Genomic DNA, 19,538 nt, shown 5'->3' with positions numbered 1-19,538 from the left:
ATAGCACAGAACTAAGACATAAAGGAGCTTTTTCTCCTCTGTTTTCCCAGCTTCCAGGAGCTGTTAAATGTGAACTGTTAGAGAAATGCCCAAGAAAAAAAAAAAAAAATGGAGCTGAAATCAACCCACAATAATTAATCATGGAGGGAGCAGGGAACATTTTTGTTATGTAATCTCATTTCTTCACTGGCTTGAGGTTGGGTGTTCTCTGTGGCAATCAGGCTTGTAGAGATGCAAATAATTTAGGGACAATTCTTTGATTAGTCGTTGAGAATGAATAGTGATGGGATGGAGGAAAGGCGTTTTCTACAGCATCAAGGATCTCTGCTCATCTGCGAGCGTCATTTGCATCTTACTGAGCTTCAGCCCTCGCTTCTTCCAGGGGAAGTAAGGAATGCCCAGTTATATTACTGCTACACTGTCGTCAAATATGGGTGTAAAAGATCTAATCAAGACATCTTGGTGACAGGATGAAATATGTCACGCTGTTTCACACTTACTTCATGACCATGAAAGACCAAATACAGTCACACTCTGCATAATGACAATTTGGTTAATGACAAGTCCCATGCATGACAGTGTCCCATAAAAATATATCACCTAGTGATGTCATGGCTATATTAGTTTGTGTAACTACACTGTATGATGTTCACACAGGCCCAAATTTCCTGATAATGCAGTTCTCCAAACATATCCCCATTGTTAAGCCATGCAGGATTATAGGTGTAGAACAATCTCTGTGTCCTTTTCTACTCTTAGAGTCATTATTGTCCTTGCTAGGGATGGGTTGAGACTCAGGAGTGGGGCAACATGCTGACTATATTTATTATCTGGTTAAAAAAATACAGGATATAGTTACGATATTTGGTGCTTTTTCATTGGTGCCCAATGTTCCTATTTTTATCCTTTGATTATCTCATGTCAAAATGTTCATAGAAATAAACAAATTATGGTACATCCATAGGATGGAATACTATATAGCTATATGAATGAATAAAATATAGTTGGCCCTTTGCGGGTTCTACTTCCACAGATTTAATCAACTGCATATCAAAAGATTTGAAAAAAAAATGTGTCTATATCAAGCCCACATAAATTTTGGTTCCTTGTCATTTTCCCTGAAAAAAAATATAACAACTATTTACATAGAATTTATATTGTGTTGGGCATTACAAGTTGATTTAAAGTATACAGGAGAAGGCACAAGGTTAAATGCAGGTAATACAACATACTATTTTATGTAAGAAGATGGAGCATCCTCAAATTTTGGCATCTGTGAGGGGTCCTGGAAATGAGCCCCCATGGTTACTTTGAGAGACAACTGTTCTGATACATGTTACAACATGAATGAACCTCAAAAATCATTATGCTAAATTTATAAAGCCAGACAGAAAAGGTCTCATATGATTCCATTTATATAAAAAATTGAGACTAGGCAACTCCATAGACAGAGGATGCAGCCTGGCAGTTGCTGTAGGCTGACGGAAGAAGAAAACAGGGGAAATCTGCTCTGGGAGTCATGGGCTTTACTTTGGGGTGAAGGACATATTTTAGAATTAGGTAAATTGTGAAATACTAAATGCTACTGAAATTATCACTTTAAAATGGTTTATTTTATATCATGTAAATTTAACCTCAATTAAAAAAAATATTTACAGGGTCAAAACATGCAGAGAATATTTTGGCAACCCTGCTCCACCCAGGGAAGAGAATTGGACCTGATTTTGCTGCCACAGAGTGGTGTCCTTGTGCACAACTGGGGTGGGCCATAGGCTTTTGCATGCCCCTCAAGTTGCAGTCACCCCCTGGGTCTGCATCATGTTGGCACCATCCACAGACTGGGGCTTCAGTTTTTCCACCTGAGCTTCCGTTTGCTGCTGTGCCTGGAGTTCTGTCTAGCGCCTGCTCCTCGGCAGCTGGTACTTCTTGTTTAATCCTTGCCAGCTTCCTCCCAGGGGCTGGATCCTGCACCTGGGATCTCAGCTGCTGAATGAAACTCTGCTGTCATTGGGTTGTTCCCCTGGACATGTGCCACAGCTGGCCTTCCAGGAACCCCTAGCATCTGGATTCCACCTGTTGGATGATAGGTCCTGGGGCATCTGTGTCTCCCCAAGCAAATATGTTGCCTTTTAGCCACGGCATTGGTCTTTCCAAATGCTCCCAAGAGTCAGCCAGTTTGCTGGATCAGGCTTTCCCACCCCTTGTCTGTAGATTCCTGGCTTCTTTATTGGTTAGTGTGGCTAAGATTCTAGCCTGCCTCAAGTGAAGCCCCTTGACTTACTACAAAGGATTCTCTGGTTCTTCTTGCTACCTAATGCCAGAAAAATCGTGGTGTGTCACTCCAATCGCAGATCCTCCTAACCTGCCGTTTTTCTCTAAGTCACACCATCACTCCATATTGGTTCTCTGTGTTGTTCTTCTCTTAGATAAGAAGAATTGGTGAGCCCTGAGAAGCTATGAGCACTAGCTAATCCTCTTTAATACTCACCCTCTCTTCCTACTAATAAGTCTTTCTTTGGCCAGGTCCCAGGGCTCATTTTCCTTTTTCTAAATAGCATTTAATTTCCTCACTTAGGGGACAACATCTTCCCCAATAGGCAATCCAGGGACCCCTGATTTATAGGAGGGACTCTGCTCTGCTCCTACAGACCAACTAAGGAAGAAAGTGGGGGGGGGAGGGGAGTCAGTCTCTGTCAGTGTAATTTGTTGATGGTTAGTTCAACAACAGGGGCTCGGTGGAAGTGGGCTTAAGTCCCAGCTCCATTACTCAATTACTTAACTGCCTTATTGACCTGAATATAAACTCTCTAAACCTTCATTTTCTCCTCAACAAAATGAGAATGATATAGTAAAGATCCTGTGGGGCTTTTATGAGGATTCAGACCAGCCATGCAATGCATCTAGCTTAGACATAAATATAGGCTACTTATGCTATTATTTGATTAGTCAATATATTGGGCATTGTCTTAATCCGTTAGGGCAGGGGCTAGGGATATGGCTCAGCAGTATTGCACTTGCTTAGCATGCACAAGACCCTGGGTTCAGTGCCTAACACAACTAAAAAAAAAAAAAAAAAATCTGTTAGAGATGTTGTAACAAAATACCATAAACTAGATGATTCAGAAACAACAGAAATTTAATTCTCCTGGTTCTGGAGGCCAGAAGTCCAGGATCAGGGCGACAGCAGAGTCAGTGTCTAGTCAATGTCTAGTTTACAGATGGCTGTCTTCTCATAACCTCCCGTGGTGGAGAGCAGAGTGAGCAGGCTCTCATCTCCAATTCTGAAAGCACCAACCCTATTCATGAAGCTCCACCCTCATTATCTAATTACCCTCCCAAAGGCTCATCCCCTAACACCCGCATTGGAAATAAGATTTAACATAGGGATTGAGGCAGGAGGCCCTCTATGCAACTCTTCACATCCTCTCAGTCCAACTCTGATGTCTACCATTATTGTAGTGAATAGCTCTGCCCACTGTAATTGCATAATGTGTATCTTGCCCACCATAATTGCATAATGTGTACCTTGCCCACCTTCTATACCTCTTGCTTCATGTCCCAGATCTTTTCTGCTACTGTAGCAAGTATTGAGAATCTGCCTAACACAAGTATGCAACTCATACTTGTGTTAGAGTTCATGCTTATAGAGCCATCCACCCTGGTTCCATGGAGGAAGGGGGGGCACTGGGTAGTGTCTTCCTCTCTTTGCCCCGGGTACATTGTTCTGATACACACATTACAAAACTTCCTCAAAGGCCTCAGTGGGATCAAGCACCAGTTGCCTGCAGTGATGGCCAAGTCCGTAACACTTAACTAAATTGCTTCCCCATCCCTCACATAGGCTCCCAAAAATGGCTTCCCAAATTAATTCCCTTTGACAAGCTTTATATTAGAGCTGGATTTTAGGGACAACCTAGGCCAAAAATCAATAATTGCTAAATCCCTAGCACTTGAGTATGCATTTTAGCAGAGACCAGTAAATTTTTTTTCTACAAAGAGCCAGTTGAGAAATATTTTAGGTTTTGTAGGCCACATGGTCTCTGCTGCAGCGTTTCAACTCTGTTGCTGTATTGTGAAAATCAAATCCCTAAACAATATGTAAATAAAGGAATGTGGCCATGTTCCAATAGAGGTTTATTTATAAAATGAAACAAAAAAACAAAAACAAAAGCAAAAAAAACCCCACAAAGCAGTAAGCTGAATTTGGCCCATGGGCTGTGGTTTACCAATCCCTGCTTTCGGGCCACAAAGAGGGGTGAAATTGATCAGGGTCCTGTGTGGGCAAGAATTCCTAGAAATGAGCCTGTAACGGAGGACAGGGGGTGGTGCTCAGTGGTACAGTGCTTGCCTAGCATGTGCAAGGCCTGGGTTCCATCCCAGCACTGCAAAAAAGAAAAAAAAAAAAAACATTTGGAGTAAGTCTTGAAGAACATTGAGCATCATGCTGAGGATTTCTGACTCGTTTCTTTAGCCACAGGAAACACTGAATGGGTTCTCAGATCTTATAGTGGCTGCAGCTAGGAATAGGTTATTTCACTGGCAAGAAATACATTGTTTCTTAACATTTTGTGAAACCCAGTTCTGCCAGAGGGCTGCTTCCTCACTCTACAGCACCAGAGAGATGCTTGCATTACTGATTTCCTACCCTGGATTGTGTCAACAGGGCCAAAGTCCTTTATCTGGTATCCTTGAGGTCAGAGGTGTTTTGAAATTCAGAATACTTAGGGATTTCAGAAAGAACATATAATGCATATTTTATGTATGTGTGTATGTGTGTGTGTGTGTGTGTGTGTGTGTGTGTATATATATATATATATATATATATATACATATACATATATAGCACCTGCTGAGGACCTGGCAGAATTTCACACTCAAACACATTAATATTTACACTAAAAGACTATATAGCAGGTCAAGTCTGTTCTGGGCAGGTTTTGTCCCTAAAGAAGTAATGAAAAATCTTTTGGATTTGAGAACTGCAGATGAAGGTCTCTGAACCTGATTTGGTTTATTTGTTTGTTACCCCTAGATGGTGATAACCTCAAAGACAGCCTCTGAGTCTTCAGTGCCTGTATACAGGAGGCACGCATCATGTTATTAAAGAAATGAGCAGAGAAGAAAGGGAGGGGTGCTGTGGAGGGCCAGTCGGGGACTCTGCTGCAGGACATGGGGTGGGGGCTTACATGTTCTCACCAGGACTTGAACTTCATCTCAAGGTGATGGAGGGTCTGTTGGAGTTTGTTAGGCAGGTGATGTGACTCAGCTGCCAAGGAAAACAGCAAGTCTTAACTAGAATGAGAGGGACCAGCAGGCAGGAGCTAGTGTGATAGATTAGGAGGTTCCTGCAAGGGAAAGGTGAGAAGTGTCTAGGAACAAGCAACCCAGTGCAAAGCAAGTGACAGCAGAGACCTTTACAAGCCCCATGGCCAATACCTGGCTGCTAATGAAACAGGGAGACAAGGCATCAGGGTGCAACCAAATCCTGGCACCAGTCTGAGATGGCGGAGTGCGGTCTTAAGATCACAGCATAGAGCATAGAAGGTTCTGTTTGAAACCCATATCTGTCATCTACTCTGACCTTGGGAAAATTACCTAACTTCTCTGTGCCTCAGCTTCCTCTTTAGCATCTATATCCCAAGGTTGCTAAAAGGATGAAATAAGTATTTGTAACACAAATGCATTGGAGGACCACTTGGCTATTATTGCTGTGGTAACCAGTCACTGTTTCATAAAGTTGAATTTCCCAACTGGTTCACCAAATTACTGTGTCCTCGGGAGAAGGATAATCCTTCCAGGAAGTAAATCTGCCCAGAGATAATAAATTCATGAAAAGAGAGGATCACTTCAGGAGACAAAACGTGTCAGATTTAATGGAACAGGACTTCTGGTGGGAGTCTATAAACATCTATTTTACTCACAGGGGCTTTTTCTTTTGATCAGTTGCTATTTTGCTGTAATGGGCTGCAAGAGTATTGCAGTGTTAGAGAACACTATGGGAACCTTACATCCCAGGCCATTCATTTGTAGGGAGAAGCCTTTAAAGAAGGCTGCCTGGAAAGCTTGCAATTTAGAAATGTTCAAGTCCTTTGCATCCAAATGGAAAATGGAAATGATGTCAGGTTTGCCAAAAGGAAAACGGTAATCACTGTGTGCTGGCCTTCCAGCCCTCTTGGACAGAGAGACCCAACCCACCAAGTGGGTTGAACAGCTGCCATCCACAGACAGTAGGCAGGCTACAGCTTACTCTCTACCCAAGCATTGCAACACCAAGGTGCTTCTTGCAAGCGAGGGCCCTGTGACAAAGCTGATGTCTCTTCTTTCATCTGTTCTGAACTTCCTTGCCAGATTGAAGCATCCTTATTAACTTGTTAGTGAAACTTCCTCAGAGTGCATCAGTCCACTGTTTAACAATCACTGATGGTTCCCTGGCTGTCCTTGAACCCAGTTCAATGTCTTTGTGTTGACATTGGAGGACATCTATGATTTAGCAGTGAATTTCGGCACCCAGAGACCCTCTAATCTCTGCTCGCTATCTGCCAGGGCTGCTATGTTCACACTCACCTTCAGGTTCTCACTTCAGTTTTCACTCTGTCCACTCCCTTCACCTGGAATTACCTTTTCCCTACCATCCATTAAGCCAAACCCTAACACTGCCTTTAAGATAGAAATGCTAATGCTTCAAGCAGCTCAGATTATTCCACTCCTCACTCATCTTCGCTCTAAATCCTAACCAGGCTTAATTTGTCCCTTGTTCATGTCTGTCTTGGGTTTGCTCATTTTTGCATACAGATTTTTATTTATACCATGACCAGAATGAAAGTGTCTTAAAAGTTGGGATCATCATTTATACTGAGTCTTTCTCAGTGCCTGGTATATATTTTGGGCACATGGTAGGTACACATGGAATACTGATGGGTAGGTTTCTCAAATACTGCCTTCAACACGAAAAAGAAGGAAACTTTCTTAGCTGGATAAAGAGTCTCCTTCAACCTTATTAAAGGCATCAATTTTAAACCTAAACCACTACATATTTTACTTAAAAGTGAAATACAATGTACTTCCATTTAGCATGCTACAGCAATGCAGCCACATCAATGTTTATAGTAGCTCGACTCCCAATAGCTAAACTAGGGAACCAACCCAGATGCCCTCCAATAGATGAATGGATAAATAAAATGTGATACACACACACACACACACACACACACACACACACACATATATATATATACACACACACACACACACATAAACACAATGGAGTATTACTCAGCCTTAAAGATGAATGAAGTTATAGCATTTGCCAGTAAATGGATAGAGTTGGAGAATATCATGCTAAGTGAAAAAGTCAATCCCAAAAAACCAAAGGCTGAAAGTTTTGCTAAGTGAAATAAGTCAATCCCAAAAAACCAAAGGCTGAAAGTTTTCTCGGATATGCAGATGCTAATTCCCAATAAGGGGGGCTGCTAGGGAAGAACAGAGTTATTTTAGATTAAGTAGAGGGGTGTGAAAGGAGGGGAGGGGGTATGTGAGTAGGAAGACTAGTAATAATGAATCAGACATTATTACCCTATGTGCATATATAACTATATGACTGATGGGATTCTACATCATGTTTATCCAGAAGAAAGAGAAATTGTACTTCATCTATGTATAGTGTATCAAAGTGCATTTGACCATCATGTATAATTAATTAGAACAAATAAAAAAGAATAAGCCTGAATACCATTTTCTAATTTTATAATACCTCTAACATATTAGAGGTGTAAGCTAACAAACTAAAAGGTGAAAAAGAAACACAAAGTATATGTATGCACTTTTAGAAATGATTGTTTACATTTACAATCCCCAAAGTATGAAAGAACAAGCTATGAGAACTACCCCAGGGGATTCAGCATTGTCTGGATCAAAACGTCATGTACAAAAGTCAATGGCTTTCCTAAACACAAACCATCAGTGTTTAGAAAGCATAAGAGGAAAAAAGATCCCATTCACGAAAGCAACAAGACTGTAAATCAACCACGGGTCGGGTGTGGGGGGGAGTGGAGGGTAGGGGAAGCCTCATGAGAATGAACAGCCTAAATGAAAAAAAAAACCATAAAATTTTATGAAGCACATGAAAGACCTGAACAACAAAAAAATAGGAATATGCCATGTTATTGACTGGAAAACAATACGATAGAAATGCCAACTTTTCCACATCAATCTATTAACTCAATGCAACATCATTTAAAATTCCAATGTAAGGTCTTATTGAACACCATAGATTTATTCTATGATTAACCCGGAATTATGAATCTGCTTGAGTGACCATGAACATTTTGAACTAAAAGATTAATGAGAGCTGACTTGTTATCAAAACAACATTTTGCTATAAAATGGTGTAGGTTTGAAAAAGTGATTTGAAAAAGACCAATAGAACTGAACAGAGTTGTATAAAAATTTTGTATTTGGTACTGTAGTATTTCAAAGCATTGGAGAAAGGATATATTATCTGATAAATGGATGGGACAGTTATCCATTTTGGACCAAGATGGATTTAGATTTCCCATTTGTGGTGTTGTTTTGGGTTTGCTTCTCCAGACATCACACTCCACACCTTGGTCTTTGCCTGAGTGGATACTCTCTATGGACTGGGTCAGTGTGCTCCATGGTCCTCATGGTTGGGGCCAGGCCAAAGGGGAGAACCCACAGGAAACAGAAAAGGGAGTGGGACTGGGACCTCAGTGTGGTTGCCTCGTATTAGCTGTTTCCCTAAATCAAAGGTCTCCGCTCATGGCTCCTACGAGGAGTGGTCTTCGCCCTATTCCCTGCATCTCCTCCCCATTCCCCTCCATCACTACCCTTTTGTCCACACCATTGTAAATAGACCCTTTCTCAGCTTTCCTTTGTCACCTCATTTGGAACATCTATCCATTTCCTATTGTGGTAGATACCAGTCATTCACAAAATTAAATGCCAGGAAGATTGAAGACCTAAATTTATTTTAAAAATCTATACAAATATTTTAAATATGGAAATATATGACCTTGAGTGTAGAAGAATTTTTGACCAAGATAAAAAAAAATCAAAATCCTTAGGGAAAACATGAATACCAAATCAAAGCTTAAGTTTTGGGATGATTAGACAACCATGAGCTAAATTAAAAGGGAGGTGAAGAGAAATATTTGAAGTTTATAATAAAGGGTTTGTTATTATCTGAGCTATATAGAAATACATTTAAAATATAAATGTGTTTTAATTAAAATGATGTATTATAAACAACATATTTATATATAAAATGTTTTATAAATACTTTAAAATTTTTATATTTTTATAATATAAAATAAAATATACAAAAAATATACAAAAAATATACAAAATCTATTTTTAAAAGACACATTATTAGAAAAATGAACAAGAATGTGAATGGGCCATTCACAGAAGGAGTACTACAATATGAAAAATTTCCTAATATATAAGTAATAGGGAAAATGTGAATAAACACAAGATAATCATTTTGGCAACATCTTAAAGATTGATAATGTTGAGGGCTATTGAGTCAGCAAGGAACACAGTCTCTTGTTTCACAGGGAGAGAATTTAGGTTGGCAAGCCTTTTGGAACAAAATCTGATAATGTCTACTGAAATGATAAATGTTCATCCTCTATGATTCATTTTTGGCATCTATTGTGGACAAAAGCTTGCATATTTGTCCAACAAGGCAGCTTATGGAGGATGTTCATCATAACTTTATTTGTAATAATAAAAAACTAGAAACAATCTATTTATGAACTATGTAATAATTAACACATTTGTAACAGAGGTTATAGGTAACTGCTGTCTTTAAAAAAAAAATACCAACAACAACAAAAAGGTAGATCTATATGGACTGATCTGGGCATCTCTCAATCTGTTTTTTTTAGGGAAAAACCATTCAAGTTCAGGACATTTGTGTACAGTGCAATACCATGTGTGAAAATTTAAATTCCCACAAAAATGAAACTGTTCTTCTATGTTGACCTTTATGAATATAAATGCACAAAAGGTTTAAAGCATACACACCAAATTGGCATTTACTGCGGCTTTGTTTGGGAAACTGGGTGATTTATTGGGGCAGATGTCAGGAACTCTTCACTTTTCCTGTATTCTATATTTTTCTGTATTTCACTCCTTTTTGTATTGTTGGAAATTTTACATCATAAATGTATTTCTATTCTAACTATTCAATTATTATTTCTTTAATGAAGAGTTGTAGCTTATAGATATAACTTCTTCAGGAAGAAATAAAGGAAGAACAAGGAATTTAGAATTCAATGGATGTGTGACTTCAAGAAGCTGTCTAAGTCCCTGAGGCCCATCTCCTCCTTTGTAAAATATGGATATTTTGCTGTGAAGACCACACTAGCCAAAGTCTGCTAGATGTGCAGCTGAATTCCTGGCACATAGAAAGTGTTGGCTGTTTTCTTCTCTCTCTCCATCTGACCTGTGAGAACTCCAGGGCCAAGAACCCATCTTGGTGGCCTGGACATCCTGGATGGCTGGGCAAATAGTAGCTCAGTCACATCTGTCAAATGAGTGAATGAACAAGACACATATGTTAATTGTTAATGGATCAACATATGTTCACATATGTTGGTTGTTAGTGGGTAAACAAGGCATGCCTTTCTGGATTCCACCAGAAAGATCAAATACTTCTGGTTTGTGGGAACAACAAATAAAACAAAACAAAACAAAAAACAGAGATATGGGCCAGAAGAAATGGGCTTTCAATGTTGGATGACTCATTGCACAGACCTGACGATTTCAAACTTTTCTTCAGAGCCCTGGCTCTGTGGAGTGATCAGTCTAACAAGGGATGGAGGTTTGGGTACTAGATAGCCAAGCTGGAAATCCAGTTTCAGGCTGAGACACAAAATATACTTTATATAACAAGGACAACAGAACTCTGGCCCCTGGGTCTGCTTCAGTTGACCTGCAACATCAAGAACCAATCAATGACTGCCAACTTCTCTATTTTTGCCCTCATCACTTACCCCAGTTTCAACTCAGGACCAACCAGAGAAAGCCAGATTCACCCTCCTTGCTCATCACATAAGATGCTCTACTTCTAATTAGCCTGCTCCAGCTTCCCAGGGCCACCCAACACCCAACGGAGCAGACTGAAGCCTTCCTTTCTTTTCTACTACATGGCTTCCTCACTCTTCTGCCTGCCTTTGAGTATCTGCCAAATGCCAGTTATGGCAGCTGGCGTCTTTGCTATACATTATATCAAGCTCTGAACCAGCCTCTCTACTCATTTCAGTGTTTTTTATTCATCTCCCCCACAGTGCCTTCTCCCACATTTCAATAAGATACATGTCAATAATGTGGCTTTGTACATAAGATTGATTTAAGAAATCCTATTGCTTATTTAAAAAATTGATGTAGTTAATGTCAAGAACCAAACTTCTCAATGAATCTGAGGAAGGATGCTCAACTTGCATTAAACTAAGAAAGAAACAAATAATGTCCAGATGGATGGCAGTCAAGGGAGGCTAGACAAGACAGGGCTGAGTTTTGGGCTATGGTGAAGTGCTTCCAGAGACCTCTGGGTTTTTTTTTTTTTTTTTTTTTTTCTATAAGCCAGACTCAGTCTGCAAACTGAAGTGTCTGGACTGCCTGGGAAGGAGACTTTCTTATCTGCATCTCTTCAGGGATGGGCTGGATTAACCACAGTGGGAAGTCTGTTGAAATGTCCACATTAGGCAAATGAACCAAATACATAAAAAAGATGTTAGGGGATTTAAAGAAGAGGAAGATGGTTGGGAAGCTTCCAGCCTCCACCTCCATGAAAAAAAATGACTTCTCGGATGCTAGGATTGGAACCCTGCCATCTACTCATGAATATTTGCCTGCTTGAAATCCTAAATTCACAGCATCATTCCATATAGCCCTTTAAATCTATTTAAGATAGATTGTGGCTGTTTCTCAATATAGTGAATGCTAACCAATGTCAAAACACACACACACACACACACACACACACCACATGTAAGAAATTCATATAAGGTCAAATAAGTTTGGGATATGGTGGGTGAAACCAAGTTAAGCAGATATTTTTTTTGGGGGGGGTGAGGCAAGACTTTGAAAAACTTTTCATATGCTAAGACATGTTATGAATGTGCAATAAGGGGATCCAGTATTCAGCATTTTATAAACTTATTGGATAGCAGAAATTATTTTCCTCCTCATCTATTTATATCTCCTAGAGTATTCTTTTGTGGCACACAATTTTGGAGATACTGGTTTGTGACAATGCTACCTTTCAGAATAAAGTGATTTGGGTTGGTCAATACCTCTTATCACCTAATGTAACTCACCAAGAGGAGGATCAGGAGGCCAGAAGGGAGGTGGCAGTAGAGGGGAATTTTGATGGATAAGAAAGAAGATAAGACAAAGTGGAGCTGGGGGCTAAAGGAGGTTAACCTAAGCACAATTTAAGGATTCTAGTTGTTAGGATTTCTAAGAAAAGAAAAAGTGCTAATTCCACATGGAGAAATCAAAGATTATCTTCACCTGGGTGCTTATTTTTCCTAACCAACCCTAAGTAGCATTACACCTCTAGCAAGATAGAGAATGGCCAGGAGAATCATCCTATTGGATAAAATAGGATGAAAACAGATTCAGGCAAATGAATCATTATGTATCACTTCACCAATGATGGCCTAGGCTGCCATTTTGGAATGGAGATACGAGAAGGTGGAGAGATGATGTAGCTTGCCCGATGCCCCAGTAAAGCAACGTCTCTTTCTGCAAACACACCGGTAAGCCTGGAGAGACTGGGGAAAGGAGTATGGAGTACCATAAGGAGTCTGTGTTCACTTACTTTAGAATCACACAGCCTGTTCCTGCTGGTGGCGCTATCCAAAACACCTGGATCCGCGTCCTCCTCCGTGGGGTGCTTTCGGTGACTGCAACTGGGCAGTTACTCATGAATTGGGTTTCTTCTTCATCTATGATCTACAAAGAACCATTGGAAAATAAACATATTAAAACTCATTATCACTTAGGCTGGACTCCTTAGTTTCCATAGTGATACCTCCATAATTTATTTATCTTATTTTTATTGTGAATTGGGGATTGAACTCAGGTGCACTTGACCCCTGAGCCACATCCCCCGCCCTATTTTGTATTTTATTTAGAGACAGGGTCTCACTGAGTTGCTTAGTGCCTTGCTTTTGCTAAGGCTGGCTTTGAACTCACCATCCTCCTGCTCAGCCTCCTGAGCCACTAGGATCACAGGTGTGTGCCATAAGCTCAGCCCATAATTTATTTTGAAACCTGTCATTTTGTGTTATCCCACCACCAGAATCCCGGTCAATGCGTACTGAATTAACACCAGGCCAAGCACAGGCACATCTAAACTCTCAGAGACCAGACCTTGTGTAAGCACTTTGAGGAATTGACCACTAGGTGATGATCTTGCTTGTTTCACTAGAGAACCCATGTCCCACTCAGAGAAGGAACAGGAAGAAATAATCTAAATAAAACACTATATAGTTGTTCTTTGTTATTCAGCTATAGTTTTTCCACTTAAAATATTAAAAGAAATACAGCAAAATACATACTCTCCCAGATTCAAAGTTGCTCAAAGTTGTGTAGTTTCTACTTTATTTATGTGTTCCATTTATAATCATCCTTCTCCCAAATTTATCATCACGATTTCCTAGGATACTACAAATAAGACCATAGCCTTTCCCGTTCCTTCAGGCCATTTCAACTCTTCTGCCTGCTTGCGGTTGGGTCTCCCTGGTACTTGCCCACCCGTCTAATATATAATGGTATAGTATATACTGATCTTTAGGGGTCCACCTACATTCAATTGGTTTCAAGTGCCAGCTTTAATTGGTTGGTTGTAGCTATGTCATGAATACTGTTAATAGCATTAATAGATATCATTTATTGTGTGTTTAGCATGTGTTGGGCATTAAGTGCTTTATCTGAATTACTCATTTAATTTTAAAATATGATCTAGAAAGATTATTGTACCAATGTTGTATTTATTCCATTTTAAAAAATTCCGTTTCTTTTTAAGATAGTCAGCAATAGCATTAAGTCACTTGAACTCCTTAATTCATCATATAATTTCATTCCTGGACAAAGAAAGGCAATCTTCCATTATAGTCTTATGCTAATTTCATTTTCCCCCTCTATTTAGTACCTACTTCTTAGTATTGAATAAATGTCGTTCTGAGTGTGCCTGTGTGCATGGATATGCATGCTTGAAATTATAAAGTTCTTTGTTTTAATGTTTCTTTCACTCCGCTTTGTGTGTTTGAGCTGTGTCAGTGATACTAAATGTGAATATAATTCGTTGCTTCCAACTGCTGCCTACTGTCCCTTACTATGCATACAACACATTTTGCCCATTCATTTTCCCAGTGAGGGGCACTTCTCTGACTTTTAGCTCTTTGCTTCCTCAAACATTGCTGCAATGGAAAATCTCATGCTATTGTACCTGTGATCCTGGTTTTTCAACAATATAAATCGTGAGATGGGATTGCTGGGTTGTTAAATTATGGGCATAGTTATATTAATTTAACCAGGTACTAACAGATTGTTTTGCAGAATGGTTATCCCTAACTTTTATTTCATCAAATATGTACAAGCATTCCTAGTTTCCCTATATCCTCATCAGTACTTGTTATTACTGAACTTTCTAATGGTTTTTGGTTTGACACTTATAATGTAACATCTTCTTGTTTTAACTCAATACTAGAAAATTTGGGCATCTTTTCATAAATGTATCAAGTTTTCCCTTCTGTGAATTACCTACTCAGAATCTTTGTCAGTACATTTCATATTCTTTTCTTGTTGATTTTTAGTGTTTTCTAATGTGAATACCTCATGATTAATAAATATCTTCTCCTATCTGTTACCCAGAGGTTTACCTTTGGAATATGTCATTTACCAGAAACAACTTTCACCTAGTCAATTTCATCAATTTCTCCCATGGCTTTCCCTTTTGTGATCTTGCTTAAAAAATAAACAAAATACATCCTGAGATCACATAGGTATTCTCCAATATCTTCTTCCATTAGGTTTATAATTTTACCTTTGCATTTAGGTTTTCAATCCATTTGGAGCTTATTTTTTTTTAATATGATGGAATAGGGATCCAATTCCTCTTGTCCTTATTATGACTTTTTAAAAAATAATAAATTTATTTTTGAGCAGTTTTAGTTCACAAATAATTGAGCTGATACAGCGAGACTCCTTGTATCCCTTCTCTGCATATGCAAAATCTTTCCTACTATCAACAACCCACAACAGTGTGGCACATTTCTTATATTGGCACATCATATCACCCAAAGACCATAGTCCACATTAGGCTTCACTCTTGGTGTTGCATATTCTATGGGTTTTGATAAATGGACAATGAAAACATATCTTCATTGCTGTATCATGCAGTTTAGTTTCATTGCCCTAAAAATCTTCTGTGCTCTGCCTATTCATCCCTCTCTCCCACCAACCCCTGTCAACCATTCTTCTTTTTATTATCTTCATAGTTTTGCCTTTTCCAGAAGGTCATAGAGTGGGAATCATACAGTATGAAGCTTTTGCCAAAAGATTGGCTTCTTTTATCTAGTCATATGCATTTAAGTTTCCTCTACATATTTTCATGAATTAATGGCTCATTTCTTTTTAGCACTAAATAATAACTCACTGTCTGAATGTACCACAGTTTATCAACCTACCTATTAAAAGACATCTTGGTTGCTTCCAAGTTTGGGCAAATATGAACAAAGCTGCCACAAATACCACTGTGCAGGTTTTTATATGGTCATAAATTTTAATTCACTTGGATAAATACCATGGAGCACAAGTGCTGGATAATGTGGTAAGAATGTTTAGGTTTGTAAGAAACTGCCAAACTGTCTCCCAAAGTGGCTGTAGTATTTTGCATTTCCACCAGCAGTGAATGGCGGTTCCTGTTGTTCACATCCTCTTTAGCATTTCATGTCAGTGTTTTGGCTTTTGGCCACCATAATAGGTGTAGAGTGCTATCTTACTGTTGTTTTAATTTGCAATTCCCTACTGACAAATGAAGTTGAATACCTGTCCATATGCTTATGTGCCATCCGTATACCTACTTTGGCAAGGTGTTCAGGCCTTTTGCCCATTTTTAATTGGGTTGTTGATTTTCTTATAGAGTTCTCAGAGTTCTTTGCATATTTTATATAACAGTTCTTTATCAGATCTGTCTTTTGCAAATATTTCCTTCCAGTCTTTGACTTGTCCTCTCATTCTCTTGACAGAGCCTTTCACAGAGTAGAAGTTGTATAAGTTTTTTAATTGTAATGAAATACAACTTATCAATTATTTATTTCAGGATTGTGCCTTTGGTGTTCTATCTAAAACGTCATTGCCATGCCCAAAGTCATCCAGGTTTTCTTGTATGTCATCTTCAAGGAATTTTATGTTCTGCATTTTACATTTGGGTCTGTGATTTGTTTTGAATTCTTTTTTTGTGATGGATGTAAGTCTGTGTGGAGATATATATATATATATATATATATATATATATATATATATATATATATATATATATGTTCATTTGTTCCAGTATCATTTACTTTACAAGATTATCTTTACTTCGTTATATTGCGTTTGTTCCTTTGTCAAAGATCAATTGAATATGTTTATGTGGGTCCATTTCTAAGTTATTCTATTCCCTTGATTTACTTGATTGTTCTTTCCCCCATACTGTACTGCCTTAATGACTATGTTTATAAGTCTTAAAGTCAGGTAGCGTCATCTTTCTACTTTGTTCTTCAATATTAAATTGGCTATTCTAGAACTTTTGCCTCTCCGTATAAACTTTAGACTAGTAATTTGCTCAAATTTTGAGAGGGATTACATTCAATTCAGATCAAGGTGGAAAAAAATCCTGTCATCTTAACCATATTGAACCTTTTTATCCATGAACATGAAATACTTCTCTATTTTATTAATTTTTTATATCATTCATTTTGTGGTTTTCCTTATATAGATCTTTTAATATTTTTTTGAGATTTCTACCTAAGTATTTTATTTTGTGGCATGCTAATATAAATGTAATGTGCCTTTAATCTCAAATTCTATGTGTTTGCTCATAGCATAGAAGAGTGATTGACTTTAGTATTTTAACCTTACAATATTTTTAAAATTTTTATCTTCACTTATTCATTCTTTGATTCTCTCCTTTTCTTCATGTATATTTGACTTTCTGATCTACATAATTTTCCCCCTCTCTGCATAACTTCTTTTACAGTTTCTTGCAAAGCAGATCTACCTACAACAAATTCCTTCAATTTTTATTTGTATGAGAAAGTCTTTCTTTCTTTTCACTTTTGGAGAAGAATTTTGTAGGGTACAGAATTCCAGGTTGATTTTTTTTCCTCAATATTTAAAGTTTCTCTCAAAACTTTAAATATTTCACTTCACTCTTCTTTTTTGCATGTTTCTGAGAAGTTGGGTATGAGTCTTGCTTCTCTATAGGTAAGGTATAATATTCCTCCCACTTCAGAATAGTATTTATTTAACTTAGGTTCTACTTGGAAGGTTGAAAATGAATTTACTTGATTTTAATTATTTTTGTTGTTATTGTTTTGTTTTTAGTCTTTTACCTTGCTAAACCAAACCTCTGAAACTCAAATATCACTTTGATAAATTTTTATAATGAAAAAAAAATATTCCTCTAGCTTCTTTCAAGGCTTTTTTTTTCTTTGTCTTTGATTTAATGAAGTTTAAATGTTATTTATTTATTTATTTATTTGGTGGAGGGAATTTACCCTGCTTGGGGTTTTCTGAGTTTCCTGGACCTGTGTCTTGGTATCTGACTTTAATCTGGGAAAATTTTCAGTCATTATTGCTTCAAATACAGCTTGTGTTCCTTTGGCTCTTTAATTTCCTCCTGGTATTCCAAACATTTACTGTTTGATGTCCCCCAAAAGCCACATGTTAAATGCTTATTTCCCCAAGGTAGCAATGTTCAGTGGGGAGCCTTTGGGGAAGTGATTGAATCGTAAGGGATCTGTCCCCATCAGTGGATTAAAAATTGGTAGGCTTCTTGGGAGGTGGTGGTTTGAAACGGTAGGAGGTGGGCCTGAGTAGTTCCTTGGGGACTGTATCTTGTCCCTGTCTCCTTTCCTTTTTTCTGAGTCCTGGCTGTAAAAAAATTGAGCTTCTTTCCTCTGCCATGTGCTTCTGGCATGCTGTTTCTTCCTGCCTTGCCCCAGGTTCAAAGCAACGGAGCTGCAGACCATGGACTGAAACCTCTGCAACCAAGAGCCAAAATAAATCTTTCCTTCTTTATGTTTTTGCTCTCAGGTATATTGTTCCAGTGACAAAATAGCTGATGAACACATGCATATTTAAACCTTTTGCACTTATCCCCACAGGTCTTAGATATTCTGTTGCGGTTGTTTCTCAGTCTTTTTTCTCTCTGCTCTTCAGTTTTAGAAGTTCCTAATGACATCCCCTTAAACCCAGAGGGTCTCTCCTCAGCCATGTCAGTCTACTAACAAGCCCATCAAGGGCCTTCTTCATTTGTGTTACAGTGTTTTTGATTGCCAGCATTTCTTCTTTATTCTTTCCTAGAATCAAATTTCCATTGATTTTCCATCTCTCTGCTTACATTATCCATCTGTTCTTGCATGTTGTGTTCCTAGCATTTTAATCATAGTGCTTTAAATTTCCGAGTCTGATAATTCCACAATTCCTGCCATATCTGATTTGTTCTGATACTTGTTCCTTCTCTTCAAACTGTGTTTTTTCACCCTTGAATACGCCTTGTAATTTCTGTTGAAAGGCAGACATGGCGTGCTGGGTAAAAGGAGATACTATAAGTAGACCTTTAGTCAGGTAGTGATGAGGTGTTGGAGGAGAGGAAATGGTGTATAATCCTATGATTGGGTCCCAGTCTTTTGTTGAGACCATGTTTCTGGACTGTGAACTCCACCAGTGCTTCTCAGTTGTTTGTTTCCTCCTTAGGTATGAGAGGATGGCTAGAGAGCCTAGAGTTGGGTGTCCCTCCCCCTCTCTGGTAGGTGAGGCTCTGATAAAACCCCCACAGGCTAGCTTCTGGCTGAAGAGTTTCTTCTGAGGTCAGGTCTTGTTAAGAAAAACAGAATGAACACCTGTAATCCAATCTACAAAGGAGGCTGAGGCAAGGAGCATCAGAAGTTGGAGACCAGCCTGGGCTACTTAGTGAGATCCTGTCTCAAAATAAAAATTAAAAAGGGCTGGGGGTGTAGCTCAGTGGTAAAGCACCCTTGGGTTCAATCCCTAGTACTGAAAAAAAAAAAAGAAGAAGAAGAAGAAGAAGAAGAAGAAGAAGAAGAAGAAGAAGAAGAAGAAGAAGAAGAAGAAGAAGAAGAAGAAGAAGAAGAAGAAGGAAAGAAAAGAAAAGAATAGAATACTTGGCTATTTCAAAATGTTTCCTTTTCTTCTCCCTTTGCTAGAAACTTGAGAGGACGTTTCTCCAACATCCATTGGGAAGTAAAACTCACAATGTTAGGAACTCCCTAGGA

At 38.6% G+C, this 19,538-nt stretch overlaps 1 protein-coding gene across 1 annotated transcript in view; it reads right to left on the bottom strand.

The window, feature by feature from the left end:
• The window catches only part of Spon1 (spondin 1), a 261,030-nt gene that overhangs the window by 177,712 nt on the left and 63,780 nt on the right, over positions 1–19,538 (bottom strand). Inside the window, exon 3 of the mRNA XM_076844222.2 lies at positions 12,851–12,984. Within this exon, the coding sequence (XP_076700337.1) occupies positions 12,851–12,984 (134 nt within the window). The remainder of the gene's footprint in view (positions 1–12,850; positions 12,985–19,538) is intronic.

Source organism: Callospermophilus lateralis, chromosome 2 (genome assembly GCF_048772815.1).
Source record: "Callospermophilus lateralis isolate mCalLat2 chromosome 2, mCalLat2.hap1, whole genome shotgun sequence".
In the NCBI taxonomy this organism is placed as follows: domain Eukaryota; kingdom Metazoa; phylum Chordata; class Mammalia; order Rodentia; family Sciuridae; genus Callospermophilus; species Callospermophilus lateralis.
The sequence above is the reverse complement of the archived record's forward strand: the minus strand, read 5'-3'. Positions and strand labels throughout refer to the sequence as shown.